The sequence below is a fragment of the Alosa sapidissima genome, chromosome 18 (assembly GCF_018492685.1).
Source record: "Alosa sapidissima isolate fAloSap1 chromosome 18, fAloSap1.pri, whole genome shotgun sequence".
Classification (NCBI taxonomy): Eukaryota; Metazoa; Chordata; class Actinopteri; order Clupeiformes; family Clupeidae; genus Alosa; species Alosa sapidissima.
The window spans coordinates 5687350-5706221 of record NC_055974.1 but is presented as its reverse complement, the minus strand read 5'-3'; the positions used below and the strand labels follow the sequence as shown (position 1 = coordinate 5706221).

General features: G+C 40.2%; 1 protein-coding gene across 4 annotated transcripts; it reads right to left on the bottom strand.

Moving 5' to 3' along the window:
* Positions 1-287: 287 nt before the first annotated feature.
* LOC121689641 lies at positions 288-17004 on the bottom strand. Of its 4 annotated transcripts, none has more exons than XM_042069622.1 (27): positions 16707-17004; positions 16471-16559; positions 16268-16347; positions 15593-15825; positions 15348-15498; positions 14736-14982; positions 13990-14067; positions 13838-13918; positions 12742-12825; positions 10911-10988; positions 10746-10829; positions 9841-9918; positions 9670-9759; positions 9435-9533; positions 9271-9354; positions 8916-9008; positions 8723-8785; positions 6991-7074; positions 6626-6712; positions 6432-6515; positions 5995-6093; positions 5804-5887; positions 4330-4413; positions 1257-1337; positions 1061-1126; positions 850-891; positions 288-483 (listed from the first exon to the last, which is right to left on the bottom strand). In XM_042069622.1, the coding sequence occupies exons 1-27, from the start codon at positions 16724-16726 to the stop codon at positions 425-427; spliced, it is 2502 nt and encodes an 833-aa protein (XP_041925556.1). In that variant the 5' UTR covers positions 16727-17004; the 3' UTR covers positions 288-424. The 4 variants fall into 4 exon arrangements, with proteins under 4 accessions (XP_041925556.1, XP_041925557.1, XP_041925558.1 ...); XM_042069623.1 differs by having other exon boundaries at positions 850-885; XM_042069624.1 differs by having other exon boundaries at positions 365-483; positions 1061-1161.
* Positions 17005-18872: the final 1868 nt, after the last annotated feature.

Here is an 18872-nt window from a genome sequence, read left to right as displayed (position 1 = left end):
TCGCACATCATGGACTTTGCTCCTTTGAGCCAGCTTCAGGGTGCTGGGCAGTCTCCTGCTGAAGGGTAGCAAATTCCTGGGGACTTTCATGCCCTTCCTTTTAAAAAGAGGACCACAGCCTATATTTAGTGATGGCAGCCAAAACCCACCCAGCTCTTTGGTGGCAGCCAAAACCCAGCCAGTGTTAAACTGCCCAACAAGTGTCTCACTTTTCATTGGCATCTGGCACATTGTACTATTAAGAGCGACAAAAAAAAAAAAAAAACAGACCAGAAAAATTCCCCAGAAGTTTTTTTTTATTTTTTTTTTAATCTAAATTGATTTCAATTTTATTTTCAATAGTTAATTTTTTTTTAATAGTAAATGGCAAAATTGTAAAAGCTGCTCCATTTTAAAATGTAATCGGAGGGATGGCAGAAGGGTCTCAGTACGGCCTGTACTGGGCACGGCAGGAGTACTTGCTCCGCATCACATAGTTGTCATCTGGACACACAACACAAACAGTTATTAGAGAAGATTCACATGAAGCAGGTACATCACTTACACTATACAAATCTTCAAATGTTTTTTGCATGATGCATAATTAATATCTAGATCACATTATTTTTCAGACATCCCTCCCATTCTGATGCAAACTATTTCACAGTGTTAACAATGTAAACAAGTGAAGAGGTGGATTTGTGACTTTTGGGGTACACACTCATCACAGTAAATCATATCACTGCAGAGTCTAATATTTACATGGCTCATTTCATTTCTACCAACTATTAACAAACAGTGATGTGTGATTTCACTGTGCATCAATTCAGGGGGAAAAACATGAACATTTAAAAAAAACCAAGACCTTACTTAGAGAGTGGCGTTGATGGTTGCCAATAGAGAAGTCTGGAGGGGGGAAAAAACGACGTGACGCACTTGATGATAAATTGGATCATATCAATGTTTTTTACATCTTTACTAATTTATAAAGGTCTTAATTTGGTTGGGAGCCACATAAAGATTACAGTGTAAACTAAAGTATTATCAAAATGAAACGTAGGAATCAAACTGTATGCTACACCTTTGGTCCTGGTCGTACAATAAGACTGTCCAGCCAGCTGAGGTGCAGTGTAGCCTCTGGGGAAATCTTGAGAAACAATGCAGCCATAAGGGACCAATGTTCTTACAAGGAATAGGCAAAACAACACATAATTTAGGCACATTTAGAGTTGATTGACAGAGCACAAGGGCAAAGCATCTAATCACCAGATATTTACCTCTTTGAAAATGTGGCTTCCTGAAATGTGGCTTCTTGTATGGATACTGGTCATTCTCGCACCTGTCAAATCCAGTTGGTTCTAGCAGAAACAAACAAAAATTGCGTGTGAGTGACATGAAAATCATACCACTTTTTGTTTACAGCAGGGGTCTCAAACTCAAATGAGCTGGGGGCCACTTCTGCCAACGTCATCTAATTGAAGGGCCGGCTATTTCTGAAAATGCTATGTTTTTTTTTTTTCAAATACCACACAAAACTGCAAACAGAAAGTGCAAGAGTTTTTAGCTCTTTTTAGACACCTGTGCTAGCAACCTTAGCTTATAAATAAAATAATGATAAAATAAATATTAATACAAATTATAAAATAAACAAAAAGCATAAAAACAGGTATGTGTGTGTTTCACACCAAATACAAATATTGTCCTCTCATAACTTATTTAAACCTGCATGGCAAACTTTAGGCACCAGGGTTAAGAAAACAACACCATTGGATTTTGACATCAAAATTTCAAAAGGTTTGAAAGTGGTCAGAGATAAAGTCCTACTGTAAATATAAAAATCTAACAAAAGTTTATAAAAGGGGGAAATGTACACATCTAATTTGCCAGTGGATAGCAAGCACCTCAAATAATGCACCTTTCAGTAAATACTGGATGTTGAACTTATTTGAGCAGGTTTACTTTCTTTTTTGTCATATTACCCATATAACAGGAAAACAGTAGGCCTAAGATGTAAACCAACAATAGTAAACTATTACTAGCCTATAACTACAAACCGTTATTATAGGCCTACAATAATGTACCCTGGTCAAATTAGTTCCTATCGTGGGTGACTTTGTAATTCTTCAGAGCCCTAGTTTTACCCCCCCTGCTGTCTGTACCACGTCCATTACGGACACGATCATTACGATTACCACTGCCACCTCCAGCTATGTTGAGCAGAGGGTCGAAATAAGCATGGTATGCTGGACACGGTCGTATACACGCAAAGACGCACCCCCAATTTAGATGCACCGTGACTGCTAGGTTACGGGGACGCTGGCGAGACACGCCACTCCGTCTGGCATCATGTTTTTGTTTGTTTTTATGTAATGTTCGTAATTTTATGTAATGTCACGTTTATTTTTTGTATTGATTTGTCTAGTTAAATGTTTTCTCTCTTTATTTACGTTATTTTTGATAGTTTTCGTGTTATTCTCTTAGTCCTTTTTACTGCTTTCAAGTCGGCTGATGTTGTTAACGTCTGTCCATTGGGAGCTTGCTATGGCTAGCTTTTGCCCTGGGCCTCTTACATCCTTCCCATCCATCTGTGAGCCGGTGCTGCACTTCACTGTCTGGTCGAGGGGATTTCTCGGGACAACAGCTGGAGCTACTCTGAGAAAGATCTGCTGAGGCCGCCGAGCTGTTTCTGACCAGTGAGCTGCCATGCCAACTGCCTGGAGTCTGGATTGAGCATACGTTAACGTTAACGTTGAAGAACTCTGCATTACGGACCAACAAACGGCCGCTGTTAAACGTCCACCGAGTTGCTGATCTACAAGATAGCCCATGACTTCGGACTGTTATGCTTCCAGTGACTTCGGACTGTTATGCTTCCAGACTGCCAGTGAGTGTAAAGAACTTTGTTGGCGTTGCATGCATCGGTTGTGGAGACACAGCTGTGCGCAGTTTCACGCGAGTCATCATTGCCCTTGGACATTTTCAGCCGGTTGGAAATTGGACTAATTTTATTTTTAATTTATATTTATTTTATTTATTAATTTGTTTGTTGTTTGTCTTGTATGTCTTGGTGTCACGGGTACGCTGGCGACTACGCCGCTCCGTCCGCTATTGTCTTTGTTAGTCTATGATTTTGTATGTGTCAATGACAATGTCTTAGCCTATATGTGGAGCGCTTTGGGTCGCACTCTGTGCACGTTAAATGCGCTATACAAATAAAACTGACTTGACTTGACTTGACTGTCAATAGTCGATCATAATCTCCAAAAGGCAGATATTCTCCTTCAGAATCAGAATAGGTGAATAACATAGCCTACCCAAGACTTCATCACACGTAAAAGTTTTTTCAACATTTGGTGTCGGCCTATTTCTGCTTCAATTTGTGCAAAATTATGGCCGCACCGTGTCATTACAAACAAATGCACGTCTTCGTGTTTCTCGCGTGTAATACAACATTTCCTGAAAACTTTGTGCAGCGAATTTGGGCTTGAATCGAAGCTCTGGATCTCTAGCAACTAGTGGAGGAGAGTACAAATGGGATGTGTCACTGTCTTGGACCTATATTGTCTATTTTAACCAGTGTTGTTGTTTGTCGCAATTAAAAATACCCTCAAGGGCCGAATTACATATTATTTTGACATTAGGTCGCGGGCCGGAATTGGCCCGCGGGCCGGAGTTTGAGACCCCTGGTTTACAGTGACAATTTCCATGAAACCTAATCATAACTGACACTCTTATTTAAAAGTCAACTTCCGCCATGTTTGTCTACATACTACACAAAACCCTATAAATTACTGATTTCTGCTTAATTGTGCAGTGTGTGTGTGTGTGTGTGTGTGTGTGTGTGTGTGTGTGTGTGTGTGTGTGTGCGCGCGTGTGTCACTTTGTTCCGAGTAGACAACAACCAGCTACAGTAAATCACTAAATCAGACATTTTCATTTTAACTTAAAGTTTACATTGCTTACATTGGTTTAAGCCTAATTAAATAATTACATAATGCATTATTATTTTCCTAGAAGTGAATCCTGCACCTAGTGACCGACCGACACAGTGTTAGAGAGAGAGAGAGAGAGAGAGAGAGAGAGAGAGAGAGAGAGAGAGAGAGAGAGACTCTGATTGAGCACTGTAATAGACACACACCTCAATGAATGAAGAAATGTCATAATTTGATTTTTTTTTAAAAAAGTAAATATATAATAAATATATATAAAACCAATAATATTGATTTGACCATCTTGATTTAGCCAACAAAATATTATTTTAGCAAATACACACAAAACAAATATTTAATGCAACGTAAATATCCTATTCATTGGAAATAAAAGTACTTAAAATAATACTTCAACAATTACCTCTAAAGCTGTGTGAAGGCTTTGTTGGGGTGGCAGGCGACAGGTAGAGGTCATCCCTCCTTTCCTGAAGGCTGCTTCTAGTGACTGTGAGAAGATTTATGTTTAGGGTGGGAGAGTGAAGGCTGTGAGTGATAAAGCGAGGTTTGACATAGCGTTGTCTGGTCATCCTAGCTCAACTCGTTTCACTAATGCCAATCCAGGATGAGTAGGAGCGACTATGTCAAGCCAGGTGTAAGTAATTCAGGATGTGTGCGCGTTCTCGTTTCTGCTCCAAAGTGCCCACGGTTGGAATAAAAAAGACGCGGAAAATAGCGTCATTCACACAAAGTGAACCACCGTTTTTGATATAGACTAACAATGAAGTAAAGTTGTCCTTTTTGGAATGGGGAATCATGGCTACTTCTGTAAAACAGCAAGAGTAGACGTGGTAGACCAGCTGAATGCAAATTTACGTATACACCCACGAGTGCTTCCTTGTCTCGGCACGCAACGTCATTAAGAAAGCGCTTGCCACTGCAAAGATGCACATAGTATGATATAGGCTACCTAATATTATTAGTTGAAAATACCTTCGAGAACTTGCCCCTCCACTTCCAATCAACTACAGTAGGCTATTCATCAAACGTCTATCAAAATAAGCAAACAATAAGTACCTAGGCCTATCACAATTAAAATAATAACTATATGGTAGTAGGCAGACAATCTGTTTTGTTTTGCGAGCAAATACATTTAGCAAATAGTTTATAAATGGAATAAAGCTCCTTAAAAATGAGCACGGAGGTCTAATGTGAATAACAGCTAGCTGAACCAATAAGACAACATAATTACCATTAGAATTAACTTAGCTTGGCCGTTAGCCTGGTCGGGACCAGGCTAGGTGCAGAGAATAAATCCACATGGTAACTTATGTCCCATCTCTTTTGTGAAACCAAGTCAAGGCTAAATTCATCCAGGATAACCTAAAAATCCCAACTTAATCCCTTATCTAGGTTTTGTGAAATACCCCTCAGATAACATCAGAGCGTCCACGTCTCGTCCCTCTCGTTAGCTGCATTCTGGAAAGTCCTTGGTTGCTGGTACATATCATTGCTAGCTTATTATAATTTTGCTTGAGAAAACTCCTTGGGTTATAAATGAAATGAGAGTGTGGGAGAAATACGATGACCACCAGGGGCATGTAAACGCAAAAGGCCCTCTCTTGATGCAGTGTCTTGGTTTGTCAGTTCTGTTTTAATGTAGAGACATGCCAGACTGTGGAGGGGCACCCATTCATTCAGCATTTTGGCATTAGGCACACATAAATACAACTACTGTAAATGAGTTACAAAATCCCAAACCAAACAGACAGACCAAAAACAATTAATACAATACAACACACACACACACACACACACACACACACACATTCTATGCATAGTTCAGGATCCAACTTGTTTTTGTGATTTCATGTTTAAAATGATAGTTTAACTCTCACCTCCATAGCAATGCGGAATATTCAAGGGGCTGTCAGGCAGTGAGTAGCAGCCAGCCCTCCCTTCCTGGAGTCTCCATCTAGTGACTGTGTGAAGGTTTATAGTTAGGGTAGGAGAGAGTGAAGTAGTGTGATGTGAAGGAGATGAGGTCAGGTAGAATCAGAGCGTCCATGTTTCATCCTTCTGCTGTTACCTGAATCCTGAGTATTCCTTGGTTGCTGGTACATCACACTGGTAGCCAGATCTTGTTCGCCAAAACTCTGATTCACACCTACAAGACAGACACACGTCACTGGATGAGAAGGAATGGCGTGCATGAATAAATTGAATTGAATGAAATGGATACATTTAATTGACCATGTAAAGCCACAGTCAGAAAGGAAGAGGCTAGCAGTGCTACGACAAAGTTAAACTAATCTCAACATCTGAGGTGACCAGCAGCTGTCTATACGTGGCTTATGCATAAAGGACACAGCAATACAAATGACTGTAAAACAAATTAGAAATCAAGCAAGCAACTAGCCAAACAAAAACATACCGTATGTCTGCAAACACACACTCTAATAAATGTATTCTATGTACATTGTATTCTATTGTACCTATTTTTGACAAAAACACGTTTACCTGCACCTCCATAGCAGCGTGGAGCCTTCGGGTGGGGGGTAGACATCATGTAGCAGTCCGCCCTCCTTTTCTGGGGTCTCAAACTAGTGACTGTGAGAAGGTTTATGTTTAGGGAGGGTGGGAGAGAAGAAAGTAGTGAGATATGAAGGAGATGAGTCAGGAAACATCAGAGCATTCATGCCTCAACACTCCAAGGTTACCTGAATTTTGGGCATTCCTTGGTTGCTGGTACACATCATTGGTGGCTGGATCTTGCCAATTCGAACTCACAAGAGAGACATGTCTCACTGGAAGAAAGGGAATGACATATGTATAAATTGATTTGAATTAAATTAATACTAAAAAGACATGTCACTGGATGAGATGGAACGTCATACATGAATAAATTCATTAGAATGAATTGAATAACATGATTTAAGCAGTTTAGCATAAGGGAAGCTATAATACAAATAAATGACAGCGAATGTCTGCAAACACAACTGAAAGAAATTTATTCTATGCATATTTAATGATCTTTCTTTTTCTCAAGAAATCATTGTGCTTAAAATTATACTTCCATATTCACCTCGACAACAGTGTGAAGGCTTTGTTGGGGTGACAGGTGGCAGATAGTGGTCATCCCTCCTTTCCTGGAAGCTCCACCTGGTGACTGAGATAATAATGTTTATATTTAGGATGGGAGAGAGTGAATAAGTGTGTTGTGAAGGATATGCATGCAGGTAACATCAGAGCATCCATGGCTCATCTGTGTCTTTCTACTGTTATCTGAATTCTGAGCATTCCCGCATTGCTGGTACATCTCATTGGTGGTTGGATCTTGCTTGCCAAAGCTCTGATTATAAGACAGACCTATAAGACAGACACATGTCACTGAAAGAGAGGAAATGCCAAAAATAATTGCAGGTAGTCCTCAGGTTGGAAATGAGATCCATGTCTAAGAGAGGGGGTGAGAAATATGGTGGCCACCAAGTGGCATTCAAACATAAAAGGCCCTCTTTTGATACAGTATTTTGGTTTGTCCATTCTGTGTTCCCGTAGAAACATGACAGACTCTGTGGAGGCGGACCTGTTCCCTTTGTAGATATAAAGCACACATTCTAATGAAAATGCGACAAATAGTATTTACAGGCTGTGACACAATAATGAAAACATACTGTAATTATGAATATTATAGTTAATTTCTGTTTATAGATAATCCTTAATCTAATCCTACACAATGTGCCTTTAACCCTTAGAACCCTAAGCTGTTTTTAGGGCATTTTCACTACCTAAGTTTGCCTGTTAGCATGTGCGACTATGGTGTATGCACTCATGATTCTCAACTTTTTACTGTATTGCCATGAACAAAGTAAAGGCAAAAAAAGTGTTTCTTTGTTGAACAAATTGGGATGCAATGTGAGTCTTGAATTGGATGCCATGCAGGAACTTTCGAGGATCTCAAAACCAGATTATGAACATGTTTTGCCATAGAGAAACACACGGTAGCGTTGGATTATGAACATGCTTTGCCACAAAAACAGACAAAAACGTGGGGTAAGTCCAGCTATATGAAGTTATTATTTTGCTGTCACTTTGTCTGTTTTATAACCCAGAAGGATGTATTTGGTATCAAATGATAGCTCTGTGTCTCCTCTTTCATCTGACATGCGTGGCATATCTATCCGATCACGGGTCCGCGAGTAATTCGAACGAGAGTAATGGGTGTGCAGCGTTGGTTTGTGTACATGACGTTAATATTTTGCAATCACTTCGTCTGTTTTTATAAGCCAGAAAGATCGATATCCATGGTACCAATGGATAGCCCTGTTTCTCCTCTTTCATCTGATATGCTTGACATATCTATGCAATCACGGGTTTCACGAGTAATTCAAACGAGAGTAATGGGTGTGCAGGTGAACGCAGATAGAAGTATAGACAGAGAGTATAGACTTGATCGTACAGACAAGTCCTTTGGAAAGCCCCACTTCTTCTCTGTCATGCAATAAAGGTTTCATCTCGTTGCGATGAACAGTCGCGGAGCAATGTAACAGAGAAGAAAGGGTATGTTTATTGACGCACTTTGCGTCAATCGGGTTCTAAGGGTTAAAATAGCAGGCTAGGTTCTCCGTTCCTAATGCCAATGGACAAATGTAGCCTAGCAACGATTCATGAGTGTTACAAGGTACAGTATTGTGTGATTCATTATGGACCATCTTATTTAACACATTTGTTTATCAGAAATCAAAATTAATGCAACAAATACATGTAAACTAAACTATTATCAAAATGAAACATAGGAATCAAACTGTATGCTACACCTTTGGTCCTGGTTGTACAAGACTGTCCAGCCAGCTGAGGTGCAGTGTAGCCTCTGGGGAAATCTTGAGAAACAATGCAGTCATAAGGAACCAATGTTCTTACAAGGAATAGGCAAAACAACACATAATCTAGGCACATTTAGAGTTGATTGACAGAGCACTAGGGCAAAGCATCTAATCACCAGATATTTACCTCTTGTCACAAAATGTGGCTCCCTGAAATGTGGCTCCTGGTATGTACACTGGTAATTGAGGCGATTCTCGTACCTGTCAAATCCAGTTGGTTCTAGTATAAACAAACAAAAATTGTATGTGAGAAATGTGAAAATCATACCACTTTTTGTTTACAGTGACAATTTCCATGAAACCTAATCATAACCAACAAACTCTTATTTAAAATAAATAAATTACAATACACAAAACAGACAGACAAACAAAACCCTATGTCTACATCACACCACACACACAAAAATGTATTCAATGTACAGTTAACGATACGACTCGTTTTCCAGAAATCAATATCCTTGGAATTACACTTCAACATTCACCTCCATAGCAGGATGGATTCTTCATGAGGGTGTTATGCGGAAGGTAGTGGTCACCCCTCTTTTCCTGTAATCTCCATCTAGTGACTGGGAAAAGGTTTCTAATTAGAGTGGGAGAGTGTGACGTACAGTAGTGAGATAAGATCAGGTAGCATCAGAGCATCTACTTCTCATTCTTGGGTCGTTCCCTGAATTGTGAGCATTTCTTGGTTGCTGGTACATCTCCATGGTGGCTGGATATTGGTCGCTAAAGTGCTGATTCAGACCTAGGAGACAGACAGGTCACTAGATGAGAGGGAATGACGTACATGAATACATTTAAACCTGGGTTTTTAGTTTTAATTAATGAATACAACAGTCAATGTTTTTGAGACATGAATGTACTTATAATTATACGTCCACCTTCACCTCCATAGCAGTGTACAGCCTTCGTGGGGCTTTCAAGCAGTGGGTAGCAGTCAGCCCTTCTCTCCTGAAGTCTCCACCTAGTGACTATGAGAAAGTTTTTGTTTAGGATGGGAGAGACTGAAACAGATGAGGTCAGGTAGCATCAGAGCATTCATATCTTGTTACCTGAATTCTGGCCGTTCCTTGGTTGCTGGTACATCTCCTTGGTGGCCGGATCTTGCTTGCTAAAGCTCCGATTTAGACCTTTAAGAAAAATACAACTCACTGAATGAGAGAGAATCCCATAAATTACCTCAGAGACCCCCAGTTTTGAACGTGATCTATTCCGTTCATCTGTTTCTAAATCAAATTTGTACTTAAGAGTCATTGCTATGCTACTCATATAGTGGTGTCACATAAGGACCCTGTTTATGTTGCACAGCATTTGTAATGACATTTGACTAAAATCTGCCATCATAGCATTGCTTTGTAGCCGCCTGGCTGCTAGCAGGATAACTCAAGCTATTTTTTTTCCCTACCAACAGTACTCGGTGACCTATGTATTGTATAGTTATAGTGGATGGAATCCACTATCTCGAAATCTCCTGGCTTCTTCTTCTTATAACCTTTTCTTTTTACCTTTTCAAGAATGAATGCGACTCTAACCACTTAACGTACAGACATGTTGAAATAACTGTTCTGGGGACACTATAATGTAAATAAATTGTTGTTATTACACGGCTCTTCAGAGTGCTGCAGAAAGTTCCATTCACATGAATGGGCCTTCCCAACGTTCGGTGGTCTGTTAAATCTATATAAATCACCAGCAAAGTATATAAATCACCGCTGTCAGTGGCAATGGGTTTTGTGCTTCTAATTAACGTCTTTCATACCACTCCGCAAGAAGTCGGTTCGCCTCCGCTGCACGTTGGGTTTCTGTTCTCCCTGTCGGGACTAATTTTCTGATAATTACCAGTGGACAATACATTACCCCTTACTGAATAAATTACAAAGAAAACAGCTGAACAGACAAGGAAAACCTACATCTGCAAATACACACAGAGAAACAGATATCTAGATGTAACATTTACCTCCACTGTAGTGTGAAGGCTTTGTAGGGGTGGCAGGTGATAAGTAGTAGTCAGACCTCCTTTGCTGGAGTCTCCACCTAGTGACTATAAGAAAGTTTTTGTTTAGGATGGGAGAGACTGAAACAGATGAGGTCAGGTAGCATCAGAGCATTCATATCTTGTTACCTGAATTCTGGCCATTCCTTGGTTGCTGGTACATCTCCTTGGTGGCCGGATCTTGCTTGCTAAAGCTCCGATTTAGACCTTTAAGAAAAATACAACTCACTGAATGAGAGAGAATCCCATAAATTACCTCAGATAGACCCCCAGTTTTGAACGTGATCTATTCCGTTCATCTGTTTCTAAATCAAATTTGTACTTAAGAGTCATTGCTTGAGAAAACCAGACAGAGGTCGGAAGATGGGGCTCGGCCAAATCGGCTCATACTTTGTATGTGTGATAAGTATGTGGAACTATTAACAGCCATACGATTAAAACCCTCCAGCTATTTTTCGTTACTGAGTTCTGGGGCCCCCCTTGGAGACCCTTGAAAATCAGGCAGGCAATTTATGGCTGAAAATGACTGGTTTTGCCTGATTTTCTCGTGCAATGACACTTAAGTTGGACAGGTACACAGCCTACAGTTAATCTTAAATGTGACTTAGTGTTTGCCTTATCAAACAAAGTGACTTTGTGCCTGAGTTTAAGAGTGATAAATCCCAGCGCAAACTAACTTCTCTGTCAGACAGGTTAGGTTATGCCTGGATGGACCCAGGCATGGATTTTGGATTTCTTTGACAGATGTATCACATTCCCTTTATCCAAAGAGTAAAAGAACAGTATATATCCAGTATTTGGACTTTACAGGCTGTGAACAAGAGAAACAGAGGTATGCGTGTGCCTGTACAACCACTGGATTTATACTGCTTTTTTACAATTACGGAGTTAAACTCATATAGTGGTGTCACATAAGGACCCTGTTTATGTTGCACAGCATTTGTAATGACATTTGACTAAAATCTGCCATCATAGCATTGCTTTGTAGCCGCCTGGCTGCTAGCAGGATAACTCAAGCTATTTTTTTTCCCTACCAACAGTACTCGGTGACCTATGTATTGTATAGTTATAGTGGATGGAATCCACTATCTTGAAATCTCCTGGCTTCTTCTTCTTATAACCTTTTCTTTTTACTTTTTCAAGAATGAATGCGACTCTAACCGCTTAACGTACAGACATGTTGAAATAACTGTTCTGAAAGTAAAAGTACTTAAAAAAAATTTAAAAATACTTTTTGAGAAATAGGGGATTAAAAATGTTAAAAAGCTAATTTTTCCCCCATAGACTTGAATGACTGATGTCATAATGGCCTAAAGCCAGCTGCGCTCGTTAAGCTCCCAGAGTAGTTCCCGGGCTAATCAGAACACTCGCACAGGTGAATACAACTGTCTCAGCTTCTAATGCATACAATCTGGCGCTCCCTAAAACTACACATCCTGTTTAAGTGTTTCCCGTGTGTCAAAATAAAAGTCACAGCCATATCTCATGCTTTGCGCATTATGTCTCCAGAACGGCTTGACGCATATGCTTCAAATTTGGTACAAGTGTTTGTATGGACTCAAAGATGAAGTGAGTTGATGTTGGAGGTCAAAGGTCAAGTCCATGAATACTCTGAGCACGATATCTCAAGAATGCCTTGATATACATACCTGAAATTTGGTATGTGTTTGTATGGACTCAAAGATGAAGTGAATTGATGTTGGAGGTCAAATGTCAAGTTCAAAAACACCTTGAATGTTATATCTCAAGAACGCCTTGACACACAAGGTTTTTTGGTACGAGGGTTTGTATGAACCCAAAGATTAAGTGATTCAATGTTTTTTTTTTTTTTCAGGAATCTCCCACCAACATTAAGCCAGCAGCTTTCCATCCACTACTGTAATTCCTCTGGCATTACATTTCTAGTTATAGTATTGTTTTTGAGAAATTGCTATGTTTAAAGTTATAGTTCAACTGTCACCTCCATAGCAGTGCGGAACCTTCAAGGGGTTGTCAGGCAGTGGGTAGCAGTCAGCCCTCCTCTCCTGGAGTCTCCACCTAGTGACTGTCAGAATGTTTATGTTTACGGTTGGGACAGAGTGAATAATGTGACTTGAAAAAGAGGATGTACCTAGAATCTGAGATTCCAGGGGCCCTATTTTGACGATCTAAAAGGCATGTGCTTTTTGTGCATTTAGGGTGGGTCCAGTCCACTTTTGCTAGTTTGATGGTGGATCAAGTGATCAGACGCCAGGCGCATGGTTAAAAAAGGGTTTCTTAATCATGGATGTGTTTTGGGCGTAACATCCATTAAGCCAATAAAAGTACCATCTCCCTTTAAGAATAAGGGGCGCTTGGACCATGGCATGTTGGTATTATAATGATGAATGAACACATCTCTGCAGAAGGAATCTGCTTGCATGCACGACCATCTATGCATCAGCAGGATTCCACCAAAGTTTGTTTTGCATAAACAGGTGTGTGTGTGTGTGTGTGTGTGTGTGTGACAAGCAGGGTGCACACACGCCTGTACATGCATAGTGATTTGAAGCTGTAGGCAAACGACAAAACAAGGTCCTACAATACTTTCACAGAAATGATTGACAAGGGGTTACAAAAAACAACAACTCATTGTTAAGGTTTCGCCACTAGGCAGATCACAAGTCTTACTGACAATGTGCTCTTAATATAAAAATAAAATACTGCATGTTTCACTTCAGACCAAGTTTTTCTTGGTCAGTGTTGCTATCATTTTCAGTGGCAATGTGAAAATGAGCAAGCAATGTGCGATCGATGCACCTGACCACAACTCATTTTACAACACGTCTGTGGGTGCGCAAGCTCATTTGCTATTTAGACAACATAGGCACCTGGCAGGATAATGTTAACTGCGATGACAAACTAGTAAAGCGTTGCGCCGCAATATACTGAACATAAGATAGGCCCCCAAGGCTCTTCCCTTCACAGTTATTGTACATTACAAACAAAGTCTGCAAAAACATATACTGTATGTTATATAGTCAGAGAACTTTGCTTTCGAGAAATCTATATGCTTAAAATTATTCCATAACATTCACCTCCATAGAAGTGTGGAGTCTTCCAGGAAGTGGCAGGCTGTGGGTAGTTGACCTTCCATTCCTTAGGTCTCCAACTAGTGACTGAGAAGGTTTATATTTAGGATGTGTATGAAGGTATACAATGCAACCATGTCTCATCTCTCTGAGGTTACCTGGTCTTTGGGCTTTCCTTGGCTGTTGGTACATTGCCTTGGTGGCTACATCTTCGCTGCTAAATCTCTGATTCAGACCTAGAAGAGAGAAACCCCTTATTGTGAGATGAAATGCCGCAGATGAGTTGATCTGAACAAAACAAACACATTCTCCTAACGTTAACGTTATCTCCAGACTGCCAGTGAATTCACCGGGTTGGTCAGTTGCTAAAGAACTTTGTTGCCATTGCATCGGTTGTGAAGACAGCTCAACCACAGGCGCGCAGTTTTCACGGATCATCATTGCCCTTGGACATTTTCAGCTGGTTTGAAAATTGGACTAATTTTAACATCAATTTTCCCCCTTTTTAAATATATTTTCTTTTTTTACTTTTTATTTGTTTTGTTGTCTGTCTTGTGTGTCTTGGTGTCACGGGCACGCTGGCGACTACGCCGCTCCAGCCGGCATCTTTTGTCTTGTTGTTATGTGTCTTGTTTGTGGAGCGCTTTGGGTTGCACTATGTGCATGTTAAATGCGCTTTAAAACTAAATAAACTGACTGACATTCCCTTCAATTTATCATTGAATAAAAAACACTGTAATACAAGTGCACTCTGGACAGCTCCAGCTTTATAAAATGGTCTGGTAGTCTGTCTCCCAACATATGGTTGTCTCCCAACATGAACAGAACAATAAATGTCTGGTCCCACACAACGGTCATGAGAGCTTTAAAGACTTTGCTCTGTCTCTTTGCTTTCTGGTGTGACCTTTTGGGGGCTGTGATGGTGGCAGCTCGACACCCCAGGCGTTGGCAACGTGCGCCAGCAGCAGGCAGGTGATGCGGCGATGGGCCACGGCGTTCCAGTGCACCCCGTCCTTCATGCGGTGCTGTAGGCTGAAGCGGAACTGGAAGTGTAGGTCCAGCACGTCCAGGCCGTACACGCTGGCCAGCGTGGTGCTGCAGTAGTTGGCCTCGATGATATCGAAACGCAGCGACGGGCCAAACTCCGCAATCTAGGGGTAAGGAGACATGCCTCTAAACAGCTGAGTATCTATCAATGTTTTAGCTTAGCAACGTTTTGAGTGACACAAAGAATGAAGGATGAAATACAGTATGTTACAATATGAAATAGAAATTAATTTAAAAACGTTAATGTTAAGTTTAGGACAATGGATTTTTTCAAGTTATTTTACAGGTACTGAAGAAACCTCAATATAACCTAAGTCTTGTTTATGTAGACATACAACTTCATAATATTACACAACTGGATAACTGAAGCTTATAGACGTAGTAAAAATGGCAATATGAATTTTGTCAAAATGATTCATGCGTGTTTGTGTGAATAAGACAATAAGAATGCATATTTGAAACCGTCTACCTCTGGTACCAGAAAGCCACCAATAATGGTTTTGCCCAGAGGCATGGTCAAGTTCCAGATGATCAAAGCCTCATCTGGGAGGATGGTTCTCAGCTTTCCGAAAAACGTGTTTAGATTTTCTAAGTAGTCTGGCTCCCACTGTCGCCCATATCTTAGTGGACATTAACAAAGAACATGTGTGAAACTGTCAGGTCAAACACTTTGAAAAGACACTTTATGATGGCAGACCCCATGGTGATGAATACCTGGAGACGTCCCACACGCAAGAGTTGACGATGACCAAGTCTGGTTTGAGACCGTTTTTGAAGTCTTCCAAAATTCTCTGCACATACTCAGAATATACGCGAGTGATAAAATAAAAGCGAACAAGGTGGTGGTCCGAAGTGTATTCTCTGACCTCCTTGTACTGAGTTCCATTGGACAGCTGTCCTTTTCTGCCACCCTTAAGAAGCTCATCCTTTTCAAATTGCTCCTCTCCCTGAGAATACAAAGAAACAGTACATTCAGAAAATATTCAGACTCATTTACTTTCTTCCAATTTTGTGTCACCTTTAAGCAAAATTGTTTTAAATGCTAAGGTTTAACTTCATGCATTTTTATTTGATGCTTGTTTCACCCTATTCCTGTTTAGCAAGGAAAAATAGGCGTATGGTTTGTTTGAGTTTGGGGAATTTCACACTTTTAACACGCATTTAAAAACACACCATGCTCTGCTCTCTCCCGTCCTTCCACCCAATCATCTGCATAATGAATTTGACTGACCCTCCTCTTCGCCCCATTTTTCAAACCTTCTGTTACCATCTCTGTAATGTTGCCTTGGCTGTGTAGCAGCCTAGGAATGTATTTCCATTTTAAAATACAGAATCCCCATCTGCATTATCAGAATTAATACCAGGCCAACTGAAACATTACTACCTTACCTTGTTCTTTAGTTGAGACAGGGACAGGTAGTTATCTTTCTGTAACAGCAGCACAAGATCTTTATATACCCCACGCTGAACTGGAGGAGAAAAATAGTGGATTATTAGCAAGGTGTGTTACTGGCGTGTCATGTTAGATGTCCAATTTACAGAGATTTTAGACCTTAAGCTTTCAGTAGCCTACTTTGTGGTTTGGTACTCACATGAACTTCCTAGGACAACAACAAATTTGTTGTGGAGCAGGCCGCTGGCTTGCTGATGGGTCACATGTGGAGTCTTCATGTCCATCGCTCTATTTTTTTTTTAGAAATATATAATAGACATTGTGTCTTTCCAGCTTGACGAATCTTATAAAATAAGACTAAAATGCTATATCCCCTTAATGTAGGCCTATGTTTGTGTTCTACAAGTCACCACTATAGCAATATAGCTATCTTACCTGATAATACCTCCGCTCATGAAGCACGCCAAGCTTTAAAAACGAATTGAAACTGAATTTAAAATGCAGTCTGCAGCCGAAGCTGCCAAACAACCGTAGACTTGGTGGTGAGGGCTAATCCGATAGCTGTTGGCTGACTTTAATATTTCAGCATTCTATCTCATTTAGAGTGGCCTACCCGTCCTGGTTTGGAAAGCCTTGAGCTAACCACAATCCTGCCTGCACCTACAAGTAGGCCTATCCGTAGGCTACACGCGTTGGCGTGGCATTGCATGCTGAACAAACGATTGCCAGAGAATGTCTGATATCCGTAGACGGGCTCTGCTGTTGCTATGTTTTTTTTTTAGTGCGATTGTGAACAGTGCAATATTCATGAATTCATTCATTTTAATATTCAAATAATCTATAGACTTACACTTTTTGCCCACACAAAATCAAAAAAAAAAAAATAGATAGGCCTACTGAAAAGAAGTGATTTTCCACACAACATTCCACATGCCATTTCCTTAGCTTGTAGACTAAAATATTATCCATCAATAATACCCATAAGTAGTTTATATTTTCCACAATTTTTTTTTTTTCAAAAAAGCTCATAAACATAAGGTGCATTTTTTGGCTTGACTGTGTCTCAACTGTACCCTATAGAGTACAGTTGAGACACCTACCTGGTATAGTTGAGACACCCATCTTTAATGATGTATTTGACTAACCGTTAGTTGGAAAGTTGAATAAATAAAAACATAGCAATTGCAAAGTGTTTGTAGTTCAAATTTATTCATTTCATTTAAATTAGTGTTGGTTAAAAGTAATACATCATGAACAAAAAGTGACACAGGAACAGATATGGCAAACAGTAGCGTACAAATGGAATGTTCAAGTAATAACACAATCCAATTTGTGTCCCCCGCTGACCACCTCACACATTTCTCTTACATGACACAATGCCATAAAATATGCCAGTTTTTAGGACACAGAATAATGTTTGTAATGATAACAGTTACGTTTAACAGTAACATAAGTGTAATGAGCTATTCATTGTCGAAGGTGCATGCAGTGAAATTCTTACTTTGGGAAAAAAAACATTTGCCGATATGCATAGCAAAAATCACAACTTGGGCTTGCTGTGCAAGCAAGATATTTAAGGTGTCTCTACACATGTTGGTTGAGCCTTTTAAAGAAATTAAGACCAAGGTTTTCACGGTGGAAAATTATGTTTACGTTTTTACAGTGTCGCCTACTGGGCAAGGTCAAGGTTCTGGAGGGCAATTTGAAATGCTGTGATCACAGTCACTGTAGAAAGGGTGCTGTTCATGTTGTTCAAGGCCAACAGAGGGAGCCTATTGTTGCCATCGCTTGACAACAAAGTTTCTGAGCAGGGCAGTTGTCAGGGTGGCTGGCTGCTGCCTTAGTATTTTACACTGGCACACAGAAAATTGTGCAGGAGTTATCAGAGGAAGTAGCCTATGTGTAGCAATCACCATCAAACTTCTCTTTTTGGCCACCCAGAATCATTTAATTGCCAAATGCCATAAACTGTCAGTCATGCCCCGGGGCCCTTCCTTATCCTTATCGATATTTTTTTCAGTCTATGGGTCGGATCGGTCATTTGGGTAAGCTAAGAAATACATATTTGACTATTTTGGAATGTATGTATTGGCAGTGTAGGTAGAATGTGGCATTTATATGTTTGAATTTAACAGTTTATGTTTCCCCAGCAGTGATGCCTTTTAATTACTTTATCATGGCCAGAACATTTCTCAGATGCTTTGGTGCTGCTGACTATGTGTAGCATATGTTTCTGAAAATCAGAGAAACATAAAATGACTACCATACTGTTCCAACCATTCGCTAAATCAGCTCATTCCAACTAGCACAACCCCTCTGCCAGGTAGGCCTTTACCAGTGAAGCACATGTCCTAAGCAAGGGCACGTTTCCCAAAACCATAACCATTATTTGTAGCTAAATTCTTCTCAGTAATGTCTATACAATGTGCAGACAAAAAAAAGGTGTTTAAGATCCTGATACAGCACATCCTGATCTCCAGCTGTCTCCTGATAGGAAAGAAATGAGCGGAGGAAGCAACCTGCAAAATCACTGATAACCAAAAGATTTACAAAGGCTCACTCTGTCCTGGGAAAGCAGTGCTTCACTGCTGGTAGATTCTA

What these genes read in the sequence shown, in the direction of transcription:
- LOC121689641 (XM_042069622.1), bottom strand. Translation starts at nt 16,726, where the DNA reads ATGAGCGGAGGTATTATCAG. An exon ending in GGTTCCGCACTGCTATGGAG is followed by an intron (nt 10,989 to 12,741) that starts GTGACAGTTGAA and finishes TTTTTCTTAAAG; the next exon opens with GTCTAAATCGGAGCTTTAGC. An exon ending in TATTCCGCATTGCTATGGAG is followed by an intron (nt 4,414 to 5,803) that starts GTGAGAGTTAAA and finishes ATCTTCTCACAG; the next exon opens with TCACTAGAAGCAGCCTTCAG.